This window comes from Castanea sativa, chromosome 8 (assembly GCF_040712315.1).
Source record: "Castanea sativa cultivar Marrone di Chiusa Pesio chromosome 8, ASM4071231v1".
NCBI lineage: Eukaryota > Viridiplantae > Streptophyta > Magnoliopsida > Fagales > Fagaceae > Castanea > Castanea sativa.
The window spans coordinates 29371176-29395670 of NC_134020.1; the positions used below are offsets into that span (position 1 = coordinate 29371176).

A 24495-nucleotide genomic window follows, 5' to 3' on the forward strand; every position below is an offset into this window, starting at 1 on the left:
ATAAACCCACAAAACAAAACAAGCATTTAAGAAACGGATTACCTAGCGTGGGTTTCAATGAGGGTGAGTCTGTGAAATAGGAATTTGGTGGAGGACAAGGGATTTGACAAAATGAGAGTGAGGAATTGAGAGTCTCTGTGTCTTTGAGGAATTGAGAGTCTATGTGTCTCTGAGGAATTGAGAGTGAGGATTTGACAGGACGAGAGCGGAGGTGCGTGAGAGTGGAGAGGGTGCGTGGGAGTGGAGACTAAGTGAGAGTGGAGAGGTTGAGTGAGAGTGAGAATCGAGGGAGGTGTGGGAGTGGAGAGGGTGTCTGTGACTTAGGAATTTTGAATAACCCCTTTATGAAATCGAGTCTTAGAGACTCGGTTTTTAGGTGGCTTCCACGTGGATAAACCACGTCATTCTCAAAACACAAAAATCGACGCTCAAAGGGTCGAAATATAACTCAAGCCTCTAATACTCGAGTTCCAAGTGGATGCCACATGGAAAAACGCCAAATCAAAACATGAAAACCGAGTATTTGAGACTCGATTTACAAGTCCTAAAACTAACAATATACCATGGCAATTGGTGTTAATTGCCAATTTTGGCCCACTAAAGTACTTGTAACAAGTATTAAGTCTTTGAGGGAGAAAGAGATGACCTGAGGATGTTAGTTAAGAGTTTTAAACTCAGTTGCCCATAAATCTCATAAGGTATTGAGAACTACTAAACCAATCGTTGAGATTTGTTAATACATTTAATTAAAAGGTAAAGACAACTGCTAAAGCATAGAAATGTTTTGGCTTCCTACCATCCCCTCATTAGAAATGTTTTGGCTTCCTACCATCCCATCATTTCATTTAAAGCATAGGATTGTTTTGGATACTCTTCATTTCATTTAAAATCAATAGAGTCAATTTCAAGATTAAGATTTTATTCTTTGGATTTGGTTCTGTATAGGATATTACATCATTTAAAATTTTAAATAACATGACATTGAATATATCTTTATTTAAATTTATAACATTTAAATTTAAATAAAGATAACCATGCACTGTCTGTGGCTGTGTGAGCATGCTCAAGCGGTGTGGAAGTCAGAAATCAGCTTTGCCCCCTACTACAGAAAAGGTTTTAGAAGATTATTTGATCTTTTGGAGGAAGTGCTATGTAAAGGGTCTGCGTATCACGTGGCATTATTCTCTACAATTGCGTGGAGCATGTGGCAGCGGCGAAATCATCTGAGAGTGAATCAATCAGTTTGGTCAATACAAGAAGTCAGAGATAGAGCAAAAGCTTTGGTGGCAGAATTTTTGGATGCCAATAAACAAGATGCCAAGCCGCGAGCTAGTAGCACTCCAGCCCATTGGGCGCCACCTCAAGATGATTTTTATAAAGTTAATTACAATGCAGCAATTTTTGATACTATGGGTCATGCAGGTCTGGGCGTGGTGATAAGGGACTGCAATGGTAATGTCGTAGCTGCTTTAAGTCTGAAAATCGGGCTACCTCATTCAGTTGAAACAGCGGAAGCTTTGGCTGCACTTAGAGCAGTCGTGTTTGCTAAAGAACTACGCATTTTCAAGGTGGTAGTGGAAGGTGACTGTTTGAAGGTGGTTCAGGCATTGAAAGCGAAGGAGAGATGCAACACTTTGTATGGGATTGTAATTGAAGATGCGCATAGTCAAAGTGCTTCTTTACAGTTTTGCCAGTTTTTGCATGTTCGAAGCGAGGGTAATAAGTTGGCACACACCCTAGCTAAGAGAGCTGTTTTATCTGTAGATTTTGATGTATGGGTAGAAAAATAATGGGTAGAAGAACTACCTAGTAATTTGGAGGTTGTATTCCAATCTGGTTTGCCTTAATAACATGGACTTACTTGTTTCTCAAAAAACAAAAAAAATTATAACATTTAATGCCTACGATCTCATGATTGAAGCATCTATGAACCATGAACCAACCTTATGCCACTTCAGTGGAAATTTAATCCCTCATGCATTTGGTTTAGTAAGAATTTGACATCCAATTGAAGTTTTCTTGAATGCAAATGAGGAAGTTATTCTTTTCTTTTATCTACCTTTGTTTGGCTTCTCTTTTATTTTTTGTTCTGCCTAAAATACGTTAGTTTACACAATGTGCCAGTTTTGGTGAGGATGTATCAAATATAAGAAAAATAATTTACAGTCAAGTTGTTCAATCTGCACAATTCTGTAGAATACGTACTCACATCTAATCTAACATGGGAAAAGAATGGACCCACGAGAGGTTTAAGAACAAGATCCGAGCAACTAAAACTGTCCTTTATATCCAAGTCCCACAAATATCTGGAAGCCCATTTATACAATTCCATGAAATAACTGTCTATGTTTGTCATCATTGTAAATCTTTAAAGGAATTAGAAATCATTAAGTACTAATAATTTTTTTATATACAAAATTCCACAATTGGTGGAATGTGACAAAGGAGAATTCATGGAAGTTTTCAAGATCAATCTTAACTGCATGAGACTAACATTTTAATAATTTACAAATAGATCTCATTAGGATTCCATATGGTACATCCTAAAGATGTAAATAAAATAGGGAGTATGAGATTATATATGTTACCTTTGCTATTTAACCTAACTACCTGAAACACATATAAAAGAAATGAGCATTCACAGTTAAGAAGTCCAAGGTACTCGCAATCAAGATTCCATGATCCAAAATCAAATTATTAACTGGGTCACTTCAGTAGTAATCTATAAGGAATTAGCATCAAACATAGAAAAAGGAGAAAGAATAAAGGATCAGCTACTTCATTCATGTAAGCAGCAGCAGGACCCATGTCCAAAGAAAGCTTTCCACTGATTCCACATAACCACAAGCTGTGAATGAGAACAGCTATCAAACACAAAAAGGCGGTTGAACACAAGATCAGGCAAGGAGAGGACAGGACCTCCAACATGTTAAATCAGGAAGCAGTTTTTTTGATGTCCAGCTATTTAGAAAGAAAATTTACTATCACTACATTTGCTTGCTTCCATCTCCGACTCCAACATGTTGCAGTTCTTTCAACTTTCTGTAACCTTTATCAGTTCCAAATATCCTGAAAAAAACATACAGAATAGTCATCCCGAGGTCAGTATACTTTCATACTAAGCTCCAGGTGATACAAGCTTATTATCATGAAAGAAAAGAATAAAGCACCAAAACCAAAAGAAAAGGCATGCTACAATTCTAATAGCTTAGAACCCTATTGGATTACAAAAAAAAAAAAAAAGGAACTAGAAAAAATGGAATTGAGTCATATGTCAAAAGGACATTAAGAAGAAACATTTGGAGCATGAGCACTAGAAAATCATAAGCATCAGATTCTGGCAACAAAGCCCATAAAACATTAAGGCATTCTTTACCAAAGAGACAAGGGCTAATTAAGAATCTAAAGTCCATTATTCTGACAGCTGTACCTAAAATGATAACAATACCAAATGTTCATAATAAAAACTAAGATGGCCTCAATACAACATTAAAAACTAAGAAGGCTAGTAATTAGTATCTAGACAGAGCTTAAGCCTTCTATGTCTTTGCACTTCTCTCTGTGTGAGCACCTGTGCATGTACACAATATGTTTGGATAAGCCTCAATCCATCTTATGCCTCCAGTGAAGGCTTGGCTATATCTAAGACCCATACATGATGATTAGCATGTAAATGTTAACCAGGAGGCTGGTTAGAATTGGTGATACTCTAGACACCTTCAATTGGAAAAAGTTTGAATTACAAGAGCGAGCAAATCAGAATAAAACTCAATGTCAGAAAAGCCTCATATTTGCAAAATATTTAGAGAAACTAACACTTTAAGTGAACTGATCGAGGATTGGTTTGAGATTATTATTACTATCTTCCACATTACCCCCCTCTCTTCTTTCTTTTTCTCCCTTCTTTCTTTTTGACTGATTACATACTAAAAGAATTGACTGAAGACAATAAAGGTTGAATTTTAAATCAACAAAATGAAAAGAAAATAAAAGAATTCAACATAGATCCATTTATGTTTCACAAGCTTGGCTCAGAGATAATAAGACAGTATAGAGTCCAACCAAAAAATAGAAACATGCTGATGCTTTAACCAGTATGTGCAAAAATACTTGCCAGTCCATGTAAGTAAAAGTTGAAGAGTAGTTGCCAGACTTGGTATAGAGCAAACGGTGATGATAGTCATGAAAATCAGCACTGGAAAATCATCAAACAAACACTTCAGAACAACATGTAAATCATGGACATTTAACCATATACACAATGCTAAGTGAACCCACAAGAGGAAAAACTAGACACTTACCCCCCATACAAAGGAATGAAGTTTGAGAGGCTCCATGGAAAATGGTAACCACAATGTGCCTCAACTGTCTCCAAGACTCTTAGTACCATCCATAACCAGAGAGTAATCAGATGGGGTCCAGTGATTGCAGGACCAACAATGGTAGCAAAACCAAGGAAAAGTATTTCAGCAGGATGAGCATATTCAGAAGTCAGACCAAAGGGCGTAGCATATCTGCACATGTTAACAAGCCCATAAGAGCAACCAAAAGCAGCTAGTGAAAAAGATTATTTCACAACCAAATACCTGATAAAGCACTCAAAGCTTTCACTTACTCATGATGGACACTGTGGACATGTTTGTATAACCATTTTGTATGCAGAACCCGATGTCCCCAATAGAATACAAAATCCTCAAGGACGAAGTAGAACATAATCTGCATAAAAACTATATTCCTGCAGAACCAAAATCAGGATCTTGCTTAGTATGCTTTATACGAAATGGAAATTGCACAGGTACAGCATAAGTTGATGGAAGGCATCTATATAATTATAATAGCATTGTATATATCTAACAAAAAAAGCTTTAGTATATAAAGAACCTGAAAATACCAGGACGGCAATGGAAGACTACTACGCATGCCCATGAATTTGAAGACGGGATATGATAGAAGCATAACTGGAAGATTGACACCAAAATGATAAAGCAGTAGGCGAGTAATACATTTCTCCTGAGCTGCTGGGCTGTTATTTTTGGTCTGTATGAAAACATAAATAAGTAATGTCACTAGTTGATACAATACCAAGGAGAGAGAAATAAAGAAATTGTATTGATTACAACTGAGAAGGATGAACATATCTATACTATGCATCAAATTAGTGGCAGAAGAAATTGCAAATGGAAAGTTTTTGACTATAAAATATCAGAGGACAACTTGGGGAAAAAAAAGGCTTAGTGTTGTGCAGTTGTGTGCTATTTGTTACACTGCATTATTTGCAAAGTGAAGATATATACTAAAATGATTCTCTTTTTTTTTGTATAAGTTATACTAAAATAATTCTTGTATATAGCTTTGTGTGTGTGCCTATAAAGGGATAAACTATAATGGGATGGCCTCCTATCAATCTTAATGGGGCCTCACCCATTTTTACACATATTAGTCTACTAGTAAATCTATACACCATAGTGATCAACATTTTCCAATTGGGTTTGAATTAATAGAGTAAAATGGTTATTTTGAACTTGCATTTGAATTGTAGATAGCAGTTCAAACATGAGCAAGAAAAGAACATTCATCTTTTGCAGGGGAAAAAAAAGCATTTAATCATATTATAACTTTGTTATAACTTGTATAAGAATCCTTAACTTGTAGAATATCTTAAACTGTTTCAGAATTCCGTCAACATAGGTAAAAATGGGTGAGGCCCTATCAAAATCAATGGAGAACTACCTGGCGCAGGACAAAAGCCTTGATGGGCTCTAATGCCGATCGTGATGTAGGATCTTTTAAGGAGTTCAGTACTAAATTATGGTTCATGACGAGACATTAAAGAGTTCTTGAATAGGCTTTGATGTTTAAGGGTTCGGGTAGGTTCAGTGATAAAAAAAATATTAGAGCTTGAATGAGTTTGATGGTTCTTTGTGGTTAAATGGCAAATGGAATTAGAAACAAAGAAATATAAAAACTAGGCAATTACACATAGGAAGGAGAAGGCAAACGCACCCACCCTCAAAACTTGAAATAAGCCATTAGAATTTAATTAACATCAATCTCTCTATATCTATCTTTAATTGAATACATAAAGATTCTTTTGTAGGCAATTACCAAGACTACTCCTCAAAGCACTTGGATTGGAAATGATCACTTCCTAGAAAGTCTAGGACTCCTAACAATAACGAAAAGTAATTATGAACTTTTAAACCAAAAAGGAAAAGGACTCAAAACATAAAAGAAGACATGGGTCTCTAGAACAGCACACTACAGCATATTCCACAAATCTGAAAATTAGCAAACTACCACTCTTGTAGTAAAAAATAAATAAAATTGAACCAGAAACTTAACCTAAAGAAACTTAACACTAAAACTCAATAATAACCTAAATCACCCAAGGTGTCAAAAAACTGCACATTGAAACTAGACCACAATTCTTGAAACTTTTGGTATTTAATCTTGTTTTCCCTCGAACTCTTTATTGTCTGCATCACCACATGATCTTAAACTGTTACAAAATTCCCTTCACACACATACTAACACAAATTCATATATTTGACTTTGTCTTGTACAAGAATCCTTAACTTATAAAACATCTGAACATGTTACAAATTCCATCCACACACACATAAGAAACTTTTGTATTTTGAAAACTACGATTAAAATTCTGACCATGGTTAGAGCATGAATTTGATCAGAAGAAGAATAGGATTGCAAAGCTATTTCCATAGAACAAGGAAAACGCCAACTCCATTTTATTGTCCAAATGAACACTGCCCCTATCTAGTAAACATATTCATTGTTGACTGAATTGTATAATGTTCTAATCCCAAATATCACTGGCTAGTCTAAAGCTTTGATAAAAGGGAAAAATGATCCCTAATTCAGCTTGAAAAGGAAAAAAAAAAAAAAAAAAACCTTTGACTGTGTTTGTGCTTAGTGTCATATATTTAGTTCATAGTCAGTCCCAAGCCCAGGAAAAGGAGGAGGGTTGCAGTAGATTGACGGCAATCACTCTACTATAATGGATCCACTACATCCAACCCTAACTAAGCTGTCAAGGATCCATGGATATGGGACTAAGGCTTTGTTTTTGTTGTAGCTCAGCTTGAAAAAGTAAGAAATAACAAAACTACTTCATGAGTAATGACAATGTAAAAGAGTTAAACCTGAATTTTGTATTTGTGCAGCCAGCCTGCCCTCTCAAGAAATATAAAAGGAAGTCCAGATAAGAAAAACACACTTTCATGGAGAAAGAAACTTCCAAGACATGCCAGTTGAAAGTCACTGAAATTTGTGATCAGATACTGCATCATCAAAAAGAGAGTTCTACATAGTTAAACAAATATTTCATAACAACCAAGGCAATTCTTACAATTATCATTTCAAGAATCATAATAGTCAAATCAGAAACATTTTCAAGTAACATTCCTACTGCCCTATTTCCAAGGGGAAAAAAGAAAAAAAAAAATTGGGTGTTCATACAGATGAGGAAATGGTTAGGCTGAAAACTGTCTTCCTATTAATGAAATAACAAAAAAAAAAAACTTCAATAAAAAGTGGGGGGGGGGGGGGAAGGGGCGTTGTACAAAAAATATTTTCATCATCCTTACAGCCAATAAACTACAGTGGCACCTAAGCAACTAACAGTCTTGTTTCTATCAGAAGACCCAAGTCCTTGTAGGCCTGAGAAATGAAAAGAACGTGCTTGGCATATTAAGAAAAATAGTGCAGTGCTCATCATGAAAATGGCCAACATTTCCGACATCTTGACCACTTTTTAAGCATTTTCCTACAAAATAACTTTTTAGCCCAAGGGTATAATGGTTTCCACTCATTAGAAATAATTTCTTGGCCCAAGGGTATATTCACATCGGAGGAAAATAGGAGGGAAGGGTGGCAAGAATTGAGCCAAAATCTATAGGGTATTGAATTACAAACTTGGGACTTCAAATCCCCGCTAGAGCTCAACCTCCTAAAAACCCAATCCCGAAAATCATTTCGGAACAACACAGATTTCAATTTCAAAATTTGGGGTCAAAGAGATCTATATAGACGACAATTCAGAGCTTGACTAGAGCATCTCAACCGTGGGACCATCACCTTGATGGTTCGAGTTGTTGATTCTAGATTCTCCATCCAAATATCCATTACCAAATACCATTAGGTACAGTTTCCTAATAGAAAATACAAAAATCCAAGAAAACATTGCTTCACATCCAATCTAATCATTTTACCATTCAATCTCACACTAGCAAATAAACAGCACTCTCGAATGTCACTATCCTCAACAGATACTACAAGGAAAATATTAAAAGTTTAAGAAACCAAAAAAAAAAAAAAAAACAAAATCCCATAAACCCAAATGCAATTTGAAAAGCACTGCCAAAAATCAAATCCCTTATCTCACACACAACACTAACAAAAACAAGAAAACAAGATAAACCCATTTGATGTCTTTTAACCTGCATTGCCATTCACACACATACATTGGTACATGCACATACAAGGTCCAGAACCAACAATGGTCAACAAAGAAACTAAATCTAGGGCAAGAACTAACAAATTATCAAACACAGACTCAAGATGAGGTGAAAAAACAATGAGCAAAAGTTGTCAAAGAAAAGGGTATAAAAGGGAGTACCTGCCACCCAGATTCGGCGATCGAAGCCATTCAAGACTTTTGGACTAAAAACTTGATCTTTATTACAGAACAAAGCTACTACTATATAATAATCCTCAAATAATATGAGGAAGAAAGAGAGTGAATGAGAGAGAGTTTCAGTGAGGAAGAGACATAATATAAGGAAGGTGAGAACAACCCACGAGACAGACTGTCTAAGGGAATCTGGGCCTTTTCTTGGGCCCCTTTTTCATTTTCTATAATTTTTTTTTGTTAAGATAGTAAATACAAGATTTGGAAGAAGTGGTGGCAGAACAGTCTACACACTAAAAACGGAGAGAGAGAGAGAGAGATAGGATTTGAAGAGGTGCACGTCGTTGCTATCTATGAAGCGGATGTGCTGTGCTGTTCTGTTCTGAGCACCCCAACCAATGAATTGCTTTTGCTATGCACGACCTTTTTGACCCATGCATGGTAGGTCCCCCTAGAATATTTTGTTATACCTTTGAAAAAACTCTAAATTTACGGGAAAATATTGTAATATTTTGTTATATTTTTTAAAGGATTCTAGAAAGCTTAATTAATTTTTAGGCAAATCAAAAGGTATATGTTTTTTTTATTCAATGGTCAATTTTGAAAGTTGTTTTTTTAACTCTTAATTTTAACTATTGAGAACTATTTTATGAATAGATATTGCACCAGATCTTAATTCTTGACTTTTTACTACTAGTTAGTAATTAATTATTTATTATCTTAAATTATCTTACCTATATTTGTGTTTTAACTTTTAATTAGATCTACCAATTTGAGCCAGGGAGGTAGGTTCTCTTGATCTTCTGCAAAAATTTTAGACTTTTATTATTGCCTCACATGATTTGAATGGACAATATAATTGTGTCTTTAATCCAGAAAGTTTGTTTATCTCAAAATAAACAAAAATGAAGTAACGTGGACACTTAATATATAACCATGGCGTCCATGGGTATATTAGTTACATAATTAGCACAATCATTATAGAATCATGTTATGAGTTCAACTCCAATCGCTTACATTATTATTCCACCAAGGAAATTTAGGGTCTATTTAGGAGCAGCTTATTTAGTTAAAATTGAAAATTTCTTACTGAAAGTACTGTAGATAAAGATAAAAATTAGCTGAAATAGTATAGTGTGACTCATAAATAGTACCAAAAAGTACAGTAAGACCTATAAATAGTAGCAAAAATAAGCTAAGTAGTAAAATAAGATGGCTTTATAATCTGTTCCCAAACGCAATCTTAGAGAGAGAGTTGGCATGAGAAGATGCAATCCAATAAAAGGCAAAGAATGTTAGCTGCACTCCAAATCATCTTAAATTTAAATTTATAAAAAATGTTAAAGATGTTATAAATTTTACTGCAATTAACTTAACAAATGTATGCATCATTTTTCTCATATCTCTATCTGTAATATAGAGTAGGGAAAACTTATTTGTGATAGTAACAATACTAGATATATTCGATGGATGGAATAACTATTGCTGTCATACATTTAACTTTTCCTCCACATAAGAATTTTAAAAATAAATATACTATTTGGTCATAAATAAATAAAAGTTGGATATGTACAACCATACCTAAAAAACAGTGAGGCTTTTTTTTTAATACCAAACTCAAAACTTTGCTACCAACCTAACCAAAAAAAAAAAAAAAATTTTGCTGCCAAATTCTAATTATAGGAACTTTTACTACCAGATCAGTTACATCTTCATCCTGAAAAAATATTGAGATAACCCATACAAAATGTGAGGTTTTAGAAAGTGATAAATGAGCTACTTTTTTTATTAATCCAGCTTCTACATTTAAGCAAACGAACCTAGGTTGATGAACCCTAAATTGAATGACCAAACCGTTTGATGTCAAGTGGCATTTGTTAAGACAAGAGATTGGTTATTACTTATTATTACTACTTAGTTTTTCTTTTTTTAGCCAATTACTACTTCATAGTAATCAAAAAAATATCAAGCTTCTAAATATAAGAAAACAGAATTAAGTTGATAACCTCTAAATTGAATTACCAAATTGTTTGATGTCAAGTGGCATTGTAACTCCACTAGCATTTGATATTTCCAACAAAAATGTCTAGGTTCAATTCTCTCACCCCATTATAATTATTAATTTTTTAAAAACGTTCTTTAAAGAGCCAATGCTTCCTGCATCTTTTTTGGACTTAAGGTTTGTTTGAGATTTGCTTACATTGCTAAAATTAAAAACTTTTTACTAAAAGTACTGTAAATAAAGATAAAAGTTAGCTGAAATAATATAATGGGACCTATGAATAGTACCAAAATGTTCAGTGGGACCCATGAATACTAGCAAAAATAAGCTGAATAGTAAAATAAATTGACAAAATTAATCATGCCAAACGAATACTTAGGGAAATCATTTTTCCTCTTCTAAAAAAAAAAAAGTATAAATTTTTCCATGGTGAAATTTTGCAGTCATTAGAATTCTTTAAACATTTGTTATTTTATTATATTTTTTATAATTTCATAGTTGCTACATTAGGGGATCTATGGTTGGCCTAATGCGTAGGCCTAAGGTCTATATTCCCTATAAAAAACCATTAGGCCCTTTATAAAAATACACCGTGCCCCATAATAAAATGCCCAACTTTTATCATAATAATTTTTTTTAATGGTTATCCACCATATTTATCACGCCTAACAAGTCTCCAAAATATTAGGCCAATAGAAACTTGAACCCCAATGAAATCTTAAATTATTTTTTTATAAAACAAATTGTTATAAATGTGTCAAAACATCAATGATAATTAATTCCCCTGCAAACTTGAGACTTTATTTATTGTTGGAACGCCTTAATGCTAGATTGGCAAGAGATTGGTATCCCGTCCAGTTTTAGTTTGGGAGACCAGTTGGCCGGTGTACGGCGCACCTCGGCCAGGTCCCGATTCTCCCCACTTTCCATTGAAGAGGCACGTCCCTGGCCTTTGCCAGTTTTCTGTTATTGTTGTTGTTGTTTCAGCTTCTTCTACCTCTCCGCATCTGCCTCCTCAGCCTCGTTCTTCCTCTTCTTCTTAGGCTCCGGAACGGGAGGCTTAGGATCAAAGAGAGGAGGGGGTGGTGGCAAGGACGGAGGGACCTGGGACCCACCCGTTTCCTTGTTAGAGACTTTTGAGCCCCTCTTATTCATCAACCTCCGTAGAGTGGCCATATCGTCTTCTTCGAAGCTGGAGTCAGGCTGTGCAATTATTAGACCTTGTATGCCCGAAGTTTCGGCGGGCGCATGCTCTTCGTCCGAGAGGATGACGAGTTGATCCTCTCGAGGTCTCTCAGCTTCCACGAGTCGAAATTGGTCGATCTCCTCGTCCAACGAATGTTGCGAGGACGCTGGCTCTTCTCGGATGGCGGTTGTCTAGGAATGTGCCAAAAGAGAAATCGTTGCGATAGGGCGAGAGTATAGTATGATGGAGGGCTCGTCTGGGAGTTCGCGGTCAGAAAGGAAGCCTGGTCGTGACACGTCTATCCTTCTACGTCGTTTGTCTCCCGCAGTGATCTCGTTGTCAATCTCTTGAAAATCCATTGATAAAGGATCGTATCCTAGTATCAGGTGGGCAGCTCTCACTTGTAGGTCTTCACTGACAAAGACTTTGGAGCGAAGGATGCGATTCAAGTCTGCGACGTTGCAAAGGCTTAGACGTGGACGTACGTGTTGTTTATCTATGAAAAGAAACATCCAAGAAGATGAGCATGGTTAGATTAGTGATAAATGTCAAGGGAAAAAGCAATAATGTGCAATAAAATTAAAAACAATAAAAGAAATGGCATTGAGTCATGGGTTAGGAAATCTAACTCCTATGGAGCCACACCTGGCTCTCCCTATTCGACTGGGCAGTGAGGACCGTCAAACTAGTTTCCCGAGACGATGAGATAGTCGTCTTTCATGTCTTTGTTGGATTTGGGAAGACAGGATATTAGTCTAACGATGCTAGACCTGGATTTAATGTAGTATCCTACACTTTTGAATTTATGGCACTCGTACATATAGGCAACGTCGTGCCATGTGAGGTTCAAACCCATTTGCTCGTTTAAAGTATCGACACAACCTAAGACCCTAAATACGTTTGGTGTGCACTGATCTGGGCATAACCTATGGTTACATAGGTATTCGCTGGTTACGTTTTTCATGGGGAGGGTCATCCCACCTTCTAGGAAGGCAATCATGGGAATGATAACTTCTCCCTTTCTCCTAGCGTCACCTATGGCTTCTACTGGGCAATATTTAAAGCCTACATCGTGAGGAATCTGATATTTGGTCCTAAAACCATCCATACCGGCGTCAGTATCTACTAAACACTTAAATCTACCCATTTGGTGGGAATGAAAACGAAAGTTTAAAGAAGGAAAGGGATCTAGATGATGGCCGAGGATAGAAGCCGAGAAGGAATGAGTAGAGAAAATGAAGAACTTACGGGAATTGATTAGGCGATTTTTCACGAGCTTCTTGAGAGCAAAGATAATGATTAGCACTTAGATGTGATTGATTTTTGAAAGAGTGGATGGAGATACGAGTTCCCAGGTGTTTTGACGTGTGGGAGGCGGCCTCAAATCAAAATTATCCCGCCCAATTTTTTTTAGAACAAACCTGGGCCGTTGGATGAGTATCTCACCGTTGAACGTGGGGAACAGGATGTAACTTACAGTCATAAATGCACGCGTTCCAGGTTTCAAAGCGTCAGAGACGGTTTAAGGGAAAGAAAGGGCTCCTACACGTGTGGCGGTTTGCAAAGTGTGTGGAGGGTGCGCTGTTTGGTTCAAAACTCTATTTCTCTCCTCGGATGGAAGGGAAAAACAAAGTTTTTAGGGGTTATTATGAGGGGTAAAAGTGCTTGAATAAACGTTTGGGCTTTGGGCCTGGTTAGTTGGTGCAAGTCTGTTCAATTAAGGTCTCTAGGCCCACAGGTCAGTTCGCACTATAGAGGTCCGAGGAGTTGTCCGAGGAGAAGTATCTCCTCGGACAAACCCAGCAAAGGCCCTGGGACTTGCTAAACGGTTTAGAGGCAGAATTCTGGAAGATCTATTGGGTAAAGATGTGATCCAAGCACCCTTTAGAAACAGGAACGTGTGAAAAATATCTGAGGAAAAAGCTGCTGCCACCGCATTAAAGGTCCTGCATCTACCTCCCTGGCCGCATTAATGGAGAAATGACCTCTGAACAGTAGAATTCAGCCTTCCAGCTATTATTTGAAGACTTTAAGAAGGTGGTGGATGGGACAAGTATCTGAAAGGAAGATTTGTGTTACACGTGGATGAAACAGGGAAGAAGAAGAAGGATATAAGAAGACGAGAGAGGAAAGAAAAGGGGGATCTTCTTCTTGGTTAAAAACTAAAAATTGTAATATTTTGCTTAGAAAAAGAAATACTATACAAATTGTCATCAGCTTATGTCCGAGGAGGGTTTTTTGTTACGTCCATCTATTACTTGCATAGACAGCGGCATTCTAGCATGTTGGTCAACTTTCCAACATCCCAAATCCAGATTTCAAACCCATACTCTACAAATTTCATTGTATAAGGCTCTTTGGGCCTGAGCCCATCACTTGTTTTTGGGTCCGAGTACGAATTGTGCACTTACAATATATATATATATACTAATTTTAGCAATTTGGTTCAATAAAATTACGCTTGATCCCTCCATAATAATATCATTGATCCTTATAAAGTCCATAAAAATTTATAGATCTAAAATTTAAAACAAAATTAACAAGTCCAAAAAAAATTAAGTTTAATTAACTAATTTTACCAAAAACAAATAACTCAAATATTTAAAATATTTTAAACAAAATAATTTTGTCCTTATCCAATCGCAAATACACATACACATCCAAGTGACCTAATCAAGACAAGAAATTGAGAAACTATGGAGCCAATATTTTTGTCTTTTTGGTCATTTTTTCTAATAAAATGTTACTATTTATGTAAATATGACATCACCTAATAGTTTTTTACTTTTAATTCTTATACTAATTATAAATCTAACTCAAATATTTACATACATAATATTATTTTATTAGTTAGAAGGATGTAGCGCTTTTAGTAAACTTAATAATTTCTAGAGTAAGGCCGGTGTCTTGTCAGCTTTTCTTTTCTTTTCTTTTCTTTTTTTTATTTTTCCTGAAAAGATTCTCCTTTTTGTGAGCATGTTCATGTGTCCTTTTCCTTTAGCTCTGGACGTGCAATAACGCAAAGGCAAATCATGATTCACGAACGGCGTGCCTCTCTGTGACAAATCACGAATTTTAACTTGGTACATATCTACAATTTTAAGGATTAACCTTACCATTGAACATGAATGAAGCATCTCCTTTACCATGGCCACATATTTAGACTATTTGAATTTCCCTTTCGCCAATCATATTTTGGGATACCAGCACCTTTATTCTTGTGATGGATATGCCTCCAAGGTCCAAGCTTCATACTGCCCTCTTCACCACTTTAGAGAAAGGGGAAAATTACATTCTAAACCATAAATTTTGAGGATAGTCTCAAATTGGACCTAATATTTAAGATTATCACAACATGGTTTCATTAGTTTCAAATCAAATCTTGAAATTTCAAGTCGTATCAATTTGAACTCTCTAATCAAATCTATAGAAATCAAGAAAATTTTAAGGTTTAAATTCATCTGATTTTAGAATTTGAGTTGATTTAAAACTAACAAAACTATAAAATATAACTTTTTTAATGAGTAAATATGAAATATAATTTGTAACTGTCTTAAAATTTAAGATTTGATTTGAAATTATATCATTTAATTGGAAACCATCCTTAAAATATGATTTCTAAAATGGGTTTCTAAAAAAAAATTTAAAATATAATTTACCAAAAATATGTTCTTTTGTATTAAAAAAAAATGTCGTGGGTTCCAGTTAGCTCAGCTAGTACAGTCTCTGATGGTTGTATAAGAGATCTAGGGTTCAATTCCCGCTTATATCAAAAACTGATTGGTGTCTTGGTCTGATAATAAAGAACTATTATCAGAAGCGGACGCCATAAGTTGAAACTCTCTAAAAAAATGTCATTTTGTACGTAATGACATAACAGTTTGTCAACCACAACTCAAAGACTATTTTCCTTTCATGTGTTATAAAAAATAAGTTTATTAAGGTGAATTCTTTTTCACAACTTGTTGAAAAAATAAGTTTAGGATCACATACTTTATCATAACGTGTTAAAAATTAATTAAACTATTTTTCACTAAATACAAATGGTGTTAAACTCTTTTTTTTTTTTTTAAATGTCATTTTGTATATAATGACATAACAGTTTGTCAATCACAACTCAACGACTATTTTCCTTTCACGTGTTATAAAAAATAGGTTTATTAAGGTAAATTCTTTATCACAACTTGTTAAAAAAATAAGTTTAGAATCACTATCATAATGTGTTAAAAATTAATTAAATTATTTTTTGCTAAATACAAATGGTGAACAAAGTAGTAAACAAAGCCTGTCATTTTAGAAGAATTGATAAAAAGATGATAAAGCATATCAGATTGCAATTATAAAACCATCAACAGCGATATATATATATATATATACACTTATATAGTACTCCTAGTGGGTCCATATTATAGTGAGGTCACCCTAAAAAAAAAACATTACAGTGAGGACGTCAGCATGTAAAGGATGCAAAACGGACGTTAGTAAAAGATTCGGATTCGGAGGATAACATCAAATCATTGGCAAAAAGAAAAATACAGGAAAACGAAACATCAACAACCACTTCTTGTTTCCTGGCCATAATAATATCTTATTATACTATGACTCATTATATGTACTTTGTGCAGGTGATAATACTTTTTTTTTTTTTATTAGTATACTCTGATTATTGTCTTAATTAGTATTCTCTATAATTTACAATTGCCACAATAAATGGATCATTTCTACTAATCACATCAAAATCAGGAGCGGCTCAACATAATTTAAGTTCTAAGGAAAATTTATACAAAGCCTTTAATATGTAAATATTAGTTAAACAAAATTATTTAATACTAATCAAACATGATTAATTTGATACATTAAATACATAATTTGATGAATAATACCAACTAAATTAATGTTAATTTCATATAGAGAATTGAATATCAAAGTTGAACTATAAATATTAATAAAAAGAAATAAAAATATATTACGATTAAAAAAATATACTTTTACTTTGGATATATGATGATGTATAGTTAAGTAAAGTTGTAATCTAATTTTTATTTTTATATCTTGTTTTTAAGAGAGAGAGAGAGAGAGAGAGAGAGAGATTATTTGGTGTGTGGCTTTATAGGATATTATTTTACAAAAATTAAAGTCTCAAACTATTAGGAGAGATTAATCTATAATTGATGATTTAACACATTTGCAACATCTTTTTGAAACATTTTAGGGTTTCAATTGGGTTAAGGTTTTATTAATCCTGTACTTTGAGAGTCTTAATAGAAATGAAAAGGAAAAATTGCATCAATTAAAAGCACTATAAAAAGTTCAAAATATAATGTGAATTGACTCTCATTGATGAACTTTATCAATTTAACTAATGAATGTTTATATGACTTTTTTGTGATTGATAACATGGCAATTTGTAAGCTAATAGTGAATTTTGTAGTATTCTAACATCCCTAATAAAAATATATATATACAACCTTTAAATATATATATATATATATATATATATATATATATATATATAAAGTTTTATAAAAATTTGGGCATTTAACCATGGAAGTGGGGCCTTTTTCCCTAAGGGAAATTTTGTTTTTTGGTGGGGCCTTATGCCTAGGCTTAACTTGCCTAAGCTTTGGGCTGGCCCTGATCAGAACACTGGACTATATAACTAAGTAGAACACTAAGGAGTCTGTTTCTAATGAACTAAAGAATTTTGTTTTCCATAGTAACCTTGTGGACTCATTAGCCCAGAGTTGGTACTATTGTCCTATTAGGTTTGTGGAAAGCAATTCTTTCTACAGGAAATCACTATGGCCAGCACATCTTCAGCAGATATTGATACCTCCAAATTTCCTTTTGATCTTTTCCTTCATAAATCTACTACAAACAGAGTAGACTACTTGTATGAAATCTCACATGTACCCAAAGACAGTAAAATCCCTATTATTGATTTCCCCATTGTAAATCCTTACACTATATTTAATAAACTCCAGTCTTCACTAAAAAAAACCATAAAAAAAAAAAAAATATATATATATATATATATATATATATATATATATATATATATTAGCCCTTCTCAACCCTCTCCTTTAAAAGAATATGTGTAGGTTTTTAAGTTTGGCCAGTTCAATATTCCAGTAATCAACATGAAAATTTCATTACCCTTACTCTCCCTAGAGAGTTTGTTATTCCATGGCAAAAACAAGGGTACACTCATCTTCATTTTGGTGCTATAAGGTTGGCACTAACCCTCCATGGAAGAAAGGACTTCTTGCAGTTTCTAGAATGACACTTCTTGACTCTAGATTTTGGAGTATCAACATGCAGTCATAGGAACTGTCTAGACAACTTTGAATGCTGGAATTGTTTTTGTCACACTTTTCCCAAACTTCAATATGCCTCAAAAAGACCCCCACTTCTGTGATGCCCTCAAAGTTCAAGTTCAAATCACAGGAGCTTCTCAGATACAAGACACTCATACAGCCACACTTCATTATTAGCTTGCTTATAGGCTTCAAAATCATGCATTTGATATGGAAGTCCCAGACATGGCTCAAACCAATGATGCATTGCTTATCCAAGTTGACCCGGGATTAACTCCTATGTGCATATTTGTCCCTAAACAACTTACAAGGGACCCGGTGACTTCCCTTTTTCCAAAATCATGGGTCAGCCTAAAACTTAGAAACAGTAAATTACTCTTTTAACTAGTTTGTATTTTTTAATTTAAATTTATTTAACTAAAAGATAAGAGTATTTTAGAGAGTTTAAGACTTTGTGGGAAAGTATTTTTGTACGCAAAATGTTAAAGCTCAATCAATGAATCATGTTATTAATAATATAGAAAATAAGCATGGGTTGGCAAGAAATATCTGAAGTCCCATTAGTTTGAATTGAGCTGATATCATTTTATGTATTTATTTTTGCTGAGAAGAATTGAGCTGATATCATAATTCATATCTATCCAAAAAAAAAAAGAGCTATCATCTCATTTTGTACAAGATCATGGTTCCTCGTTAGAGCATTTCTCAGGCTCAGGCTCTTCAAAAGTCTCGGGCATTCCCAACAAATTGTAAAAAATTAAAATTAAAAAATAACAGTGGGTTCGATAAACTAATCAAAGCACTGGTCACTCAATACATAAAATTTCAAAAATAAATTATTCATTTTCTCACATCTCTCTCCATGTGACTATTTAAATAGAATATCAGTAGAGTATTGAGACTAATGCAATTGTCCATAAACAGTAGCTAAAGTAACAAATGTGGGATTTTTGGAGCAAGTTCAACTTAAATAGTGCATTGAGCCTAATGTGTATGCTCTCGCTCCCTTTCGCAGGCAACCAACCAATGCACTGTCAGGAATCCAACCTAATTGAGTGGATGTGTTCTCTTTTTATTGTCTAGAAGTCCTCCCAAAATAGATGGCTGGCTGGCAAAATACATGAACGCAAATAGACAGACAACTCTTCCATTTCACTAACTCTATTTGTTTCCATTTGTGGCTACTAGCAAGCACCTGTTGTTGCTCTGCTTGAATAGAGAAAATAAAATCAAATGTTCAAGAGGGTAAAGGCATGTCAATTATCATCAACCATATTTAAGAATGTCACTCCTTTTGGTAAAAAGTAAAAACTAATGACTACAGAACTAAGATCTATATGGACCTTTTATAGCATGGCATACTTTTTTTCTCTTTTTTTTTTTAAAAAAAAAGAGTCAAATTTAGCATTCCACCTTCAGGACCTTCCAGCAAAATGCTTATCTTATATCATCAAAGAAACGACTGTAAGAAAAACAGCCACCGGTCATGTAAAATTTTAAATAGCTCATCATTTATCATATATATGAAAATGAAATACCAAAAGGTGAAAGAAATCTTGAGCAAGCAGATTCAACATAGAACAACTGAACAGAGATTTGGAAAAAAGACTAATATCCTGCCAAAAGTCTCAACAGGCCAGGTAATATTATCCTCCTTAGCTGATGAGAGAGAGTGCTGCACGCACATGGTCTAGTTGGTTCTTGGTGTGGCCCATTCAACTCTTAGGATTAAATTGTCGTAACCATACCCATTGAGTTTGTTGATGGCTCTCTGAGCATCCTCTCTGTTCACGAAGTTAACAAAACCAAATCCTCTACTCATGCCAGTCTTTTGATCAACAGCAACATAAACCCGGCTTACAGCACCAAAAGGCCGGAAGAGCTCTAGCAAGTCGGGCTCCCGTGTGTCCTCTGATAGATTGGTGACCCGAACAGAGTTTTCATCATTTCTGCGTCTCATATCAGATCCAGTTCTTTCTGCCCCTGCCCCTGCTCTCAGGCCTGGAGGAACATATGTTCCCTTGCTTGCCCCAGTTGCAGTCGTAGCGGCTTCTGATGAGGCAGGCTTATCAATGAATCCCTCAGGTGGTGCAGCAAGATCTTTGTAAGGGCACCTTGAAGTCCAGTGGTCACCTTTCTTACCACATGTCCTGCAAACCATGAGGACAGCACCTCCTTTCCCAAGCTGAGCCAAGGGGTCTCCTCCAGCCTTTGGTTCTTCTGCTTTGCTACCTGTTCACAGTTTCAAAGATGTTATTAGCATTGACAAAGCCCTCATCCATCTGCTTGTGGTCGAATAATTACAATGTTCACAACAACATATCAATAGCAATAACAAAACTTAAAAGTGAGGTAATAAGAAAGGTTAAAAGTTACTAAGCCAAAGAATAATTTTAATATCAAAAGGAGTAATAAATTCATGTGAAAATAAACTTGCACGCGTTGGACTGCTTGCGACCCACAATATACTTATTCATACCCACATCAAAAGTAGTTTACACATTATGAAGCATACATGTGGCACAAAACAAATTTCCTTTTTCAAAACATATTATCCATACATGGTCCGCTAGTGAAATCCCTGATTAAATTTCTTATGCACACTTTGTGGACTAATGACACCATTGTTAGAAGAATCTCTAGCAAGGTTATTGGGCATACTAAAGGACAAGTAATCAAGAAGTGAGCCATATCCAATTAAATGCAACGGTTTATCAAAATCTTAACGAATTCCATAAACTAGACCCATTAAAATTCAAACATCTTGTAGACATTATATTTGAAATACACAACTTTCAGTGCCCATATTTAGAATTAAGTCAAATAGCTTAATGCCCATTGCCCATCAATGACTTGCAAAAGATATAAGACCTTGTATGACACAGTCATCCAAAAGTAGTTTAGTTATTAATGTTGGAGTGAATTATACAGTTTTCGTAAATTTAGGGCTTTCATGTGAACAACTACATGCAATGTCTAATGGTGTCAAGATCTACCTTGCTTAAAGTTTGAACACTGAAATTATTTGGATGTGTGAAGAGGGAATGAAAGGAATACCAAAGTAAAAGGATTTATGTTTCCTACATTTGTATGTTTAGGATAAATGAAGGAAGGGAGAGGAAAGAAACCTATAATTTTCCTATCATTTCCCTCCTCGCCTGCTGAAGTACTGTAGCCTGCTCAAAAAAGTCCTGATTTCTTTCTGTCTTCGGTACCAGCATGTTTTATTTGTGCCTTCTATTAATCAAGGGTATATACAAGGGATTTGAGGGATACCCTAGAAATTCCAACACCTATTGTGGTGCCTGGACACTGGGATTTGAACCTCCCCCAGCCCCCTTCCCTTTACCAAAATAAATACAGGTAAATACAAGAATTCAAGAGCATGTTAGTGAGGGAAAATCTCCATTCTGCTCCCTTTTGGGCAGAACACAAAGGTGAGTGTGGAAGGAAACCGCATGTTCCCTTCCATCCATTCCCCAAAACATCCAAACATCGGAATCTAGAATTCACCCCCCTCTACTTTTAAAATAAAAAAATAAATAAAAATCAGTTCATTTCTATTCTCTTTACTGACACAAGTGAACATATACTCTCCACATTAGTTTGCTTTATCTAGGAAGATCATTACTTGCATACAAAGTAACAATAACAACCAAGTCTTATTCCCAAATTTTGGGGTCAGCCATGAATCCTCAATAAACTAATTAGAGTTGGCCATCAAGTTATCAAAACCCTCCTTTTTACAGACTTGGGACTAGTTGAGAACAAAATATACAACAATAAGTACAGGCACATACTTAAGTAATTAATTGAAATTTCTAGTCCTTCAAGTAATGGGACAAGATCACATACTTCTTCCTCTCTTCTGTTTCTTACAACGAACTCTGATCAAATTTCATTGTTACTAAATGTTTTGCTTTCAAAACAACAGTTCATAATCATCAAAACAGCCACTTGGATTTCTAATTCTCCTTCCCAACCTTGTTATGTTGAACCCTAAGTACTCCAAGAGATTATTTTTTTATAAATAGTCATAAGATACTTCTCTCTAGTAAATAGTAATCAGGTTTTACAAGTTTGTAACAATAAACAACCATAGAAGCCACTAGTTGTATGTCATTGCCTAATTCCTTGACCAACTATACATATATGACAAAGAAAAACCAGAAGCTAAGTGTAACAGGTTAAAGAAAAAGAGTAAATATTATACCCAAAGGTTTATATTGATTGAAATTATTAATACACTCAAGTCCTATGGTTTGTCATTGAAACAATAGATGAATGCAAACATTAAGTAAAATGCATTCAGCACTCAGAATTACACCAATGTAGTATAAAATCTAAGTTTTTAAAATAAAAATAAATGACAACGAGCAACTTTACAGATGCAGATTCATTCAGGGTCAACTTTAATACATTCCTCCAACTCAACTATGACAATCATTTTTTTCACCGATTTGCTTGTGAATAAAAGCGATACAACTTATAGTTTGCTTATGAAGACAAAGCAGTTACTTATAAACACAAAGCAAGGAAATAAATTGAGGAAAATAAACATGGAAATGCATTGGTCAATGCAGCCATATAGTTAAATTTCATTGGGAAATATAAGGTACCGCACCTAAGGAATCGTACCTAGATTTTTTACTAATTAGAATCACATTTAGGAAATCATAACAAATTCCACGAAATTCCAATCAATCTTCATTTGAAACTTAATAGCTTAATAATTGGCTCCTCTCTCATTCTCTCCAAGAACACAAATTTAAGCAAACCAGAATTTAGTAATCTTCGCTTTAAAAAAATTAAGTAAATCCTAATTTTTTTTTTTTACCCAAGTAATCCTCTCACAAATTTCCATAATTAAAAAAAAAAAAAAAATACAGAATTTCTCTGCAGATTATTTTCTATACAAACAAACAAATCCTAATCGTATTCCATAGCAATCTTATACTATGTGTGTGTGTATTTCACAGGGTAAAAACCCTAGCGCACAAAATCCAAACACACCACAGCATACCAAAAAAAAAAAATTCCAAATCCACACCCAAACAATTCCTAATTCCATAAATCACACAAAAAAATAAATAAAAAGTGAGGAAGCGAGAGAGAAAGAGAGAGAACCAGGAGCCCTAGGGCGCTCGAGGAGGATTTCCTCGGTGGAGACCATGGTGAGCCTAGCTCCGACGTCCTCGTGCACTGCGTCGCCGAACTTAGGCCAAGATCGGCGCTCGATGGCGCGCTTGCTAAGCCTAGCATTTGCGAGCTTGCGAGTGCGAGTGGTGGTTGTGATCTTGACCTTATTGCCATCGTCGTTGAACTTGTACTCAATCACCTTCTTGATCCCGTTCTCGTCGGGACCGATCACCTGCCGTGGCGGCAGCAAAAAGTCCAAGTCCTCTCCGTCGTCCTCGTCCAACTCCCCCCATCGTAGCTTCGGTGGCTGCTGCGTCGCAATAGAACCTTGCCTCGCCATAGCTATTAGCTATTGCTTTTCACAGTGAGAATGAGATTTAGGGTTTGGGTATGAGAGAGAGAGAGAGAGAAAGAGAGCGAGGTGGTGAGGTTTTGCCGTTTTGTGAATGCTCGTGATGGTCACGTGGGGGGTTTTTATACGTGGTAAGTGGATAAGATACTCTGATTTAGTTATTTCCTTTTGGGCTTCTTGTCCGTTTTGGTAATTATGGGCCCTAAAAGAATTTGGGCTTATTGTGGCTTTCGCTTTATCAGGCCCAAATTATCGAGTAATAAAATAAATAAATAAAAATTAATCGTTAACTAAAGAACCCAAAAAAAATCCAAGAAAGAAAAAATTAAAATATTTCCTTTTTGAGTGTCACGTCATCAACTATAGTTGTTGCCTTGTTGGTCCAAGCTTGTTGAATGTAGGAAATGGAATGTACTCCAAACCTATCCTTGTTATTATTATTTTTTTTTTTATGGGAGAAAGATGTTAGGAGGGGCAACCAAAATGATTTCTTACCTAAGTGTTACTATAATAGCATCATATCTACTGGGTCTAGGCTGCAAGTAGGGGAATTAGTGAGCCATTACTATTATCTTGACCTCACGATGGTACTAGTGGGCATTGAGTTAAGTGCGTGGGATTTTTCCAAGCATTTTTCACTACGAGATTCGAACCTAGTATCTTCACATTTGAACCACTTGAGAGTAAGACTACTAGAGCTAGTCATGAATAGGATTCCAAAAGGAGCTTGCCTCTAGGGTTATAAATGAACAAAGTCATTCAAAAACATTTTGGCTTTGGTTCAATAAAAAGTTAGCTTGTGTTTCTTAGTTTAACAAGCCAAACTTAAACCTTCGTTTTAAGTTTGTTTAA

The 24495-nt window shown here is 35.1% G+C and overlaps 3 protein-coding genes across 4 annotated transcripts; 1 reads left to right on the forward strand and 2 right to left on the reverse strand.

Annotated features, from left to right (window-relative positions):
- The first annotated feature begins 1034 nt into the window (after positions 1-1034).
- Positions 1035-1790, forward strand: LOC142606158 (uncharacterized). Its single transcript, XM_075777553.1, has one exon. It carries the CDS (start codon positions 1035-1037, stop codon positions 1788-1790), a length of 756 nt encoding a protein of 251 aa, XP_075633668.1.
- An 834-nt stretch (positions 1791-2624) lies between these two features.
- LOC142605579 (methylsterol monooxygenase 2-2) lies at positions 2625-8958 on the reverse strand. 2 transcript variants are annotated; one of them, XM_075776995.1, is made up of 7 exons: positions 8636-8958; positions 7161-7298; positions 4892-5037; positions 4616-4735; positions 4302-4514; positions 4115-4195; positions 2625-3069 (listed from the first exon to the last, which is right to left on the reverse strand). In XM_075776995.1, the coding sequence occupies exons 1-7, from the start codon at positions 8663-8665 to the stop codon at positions 2988-2990; spliced, it is 810 nt and encodes a 269-aa protein (XP_075633110.1). In that variant the 5' UTR covers positions 8666-8958; the 3' UTR covers positions 2625-2987. The 2 variants fall into 2 exon arrangements, with proteins under 2 accessions (XP_075633110.1, XP_075633111.1); XM_075776996.1 differs by having other exon boundaries at positions 4882-5037; positions 8636-8774.
- A 10681-nt stretch (positions 8959-19639) lies between these two features.
- Positions 19640-23748, reverse strand: LOC142606723 (uncharacterized). The gene is made up of 2 exons (XM_075778060.1): positions 23280-23748; positions 19640-20384 (listed from the first exon to the last, which is right to left on the reverse strand). Exons 1-2 carry the CDS (start codon positions 23629-23631, stop codon positions 19843-19845), a joined length of 894 nt encoding a protein of 297 aa, XP_075634175.1. The 5' UTR covers positions 23632-23748; the 3' UTR covers positions 19640-19842.
- Positions 23749-24495: the final 747 nt, after the last annotated feature.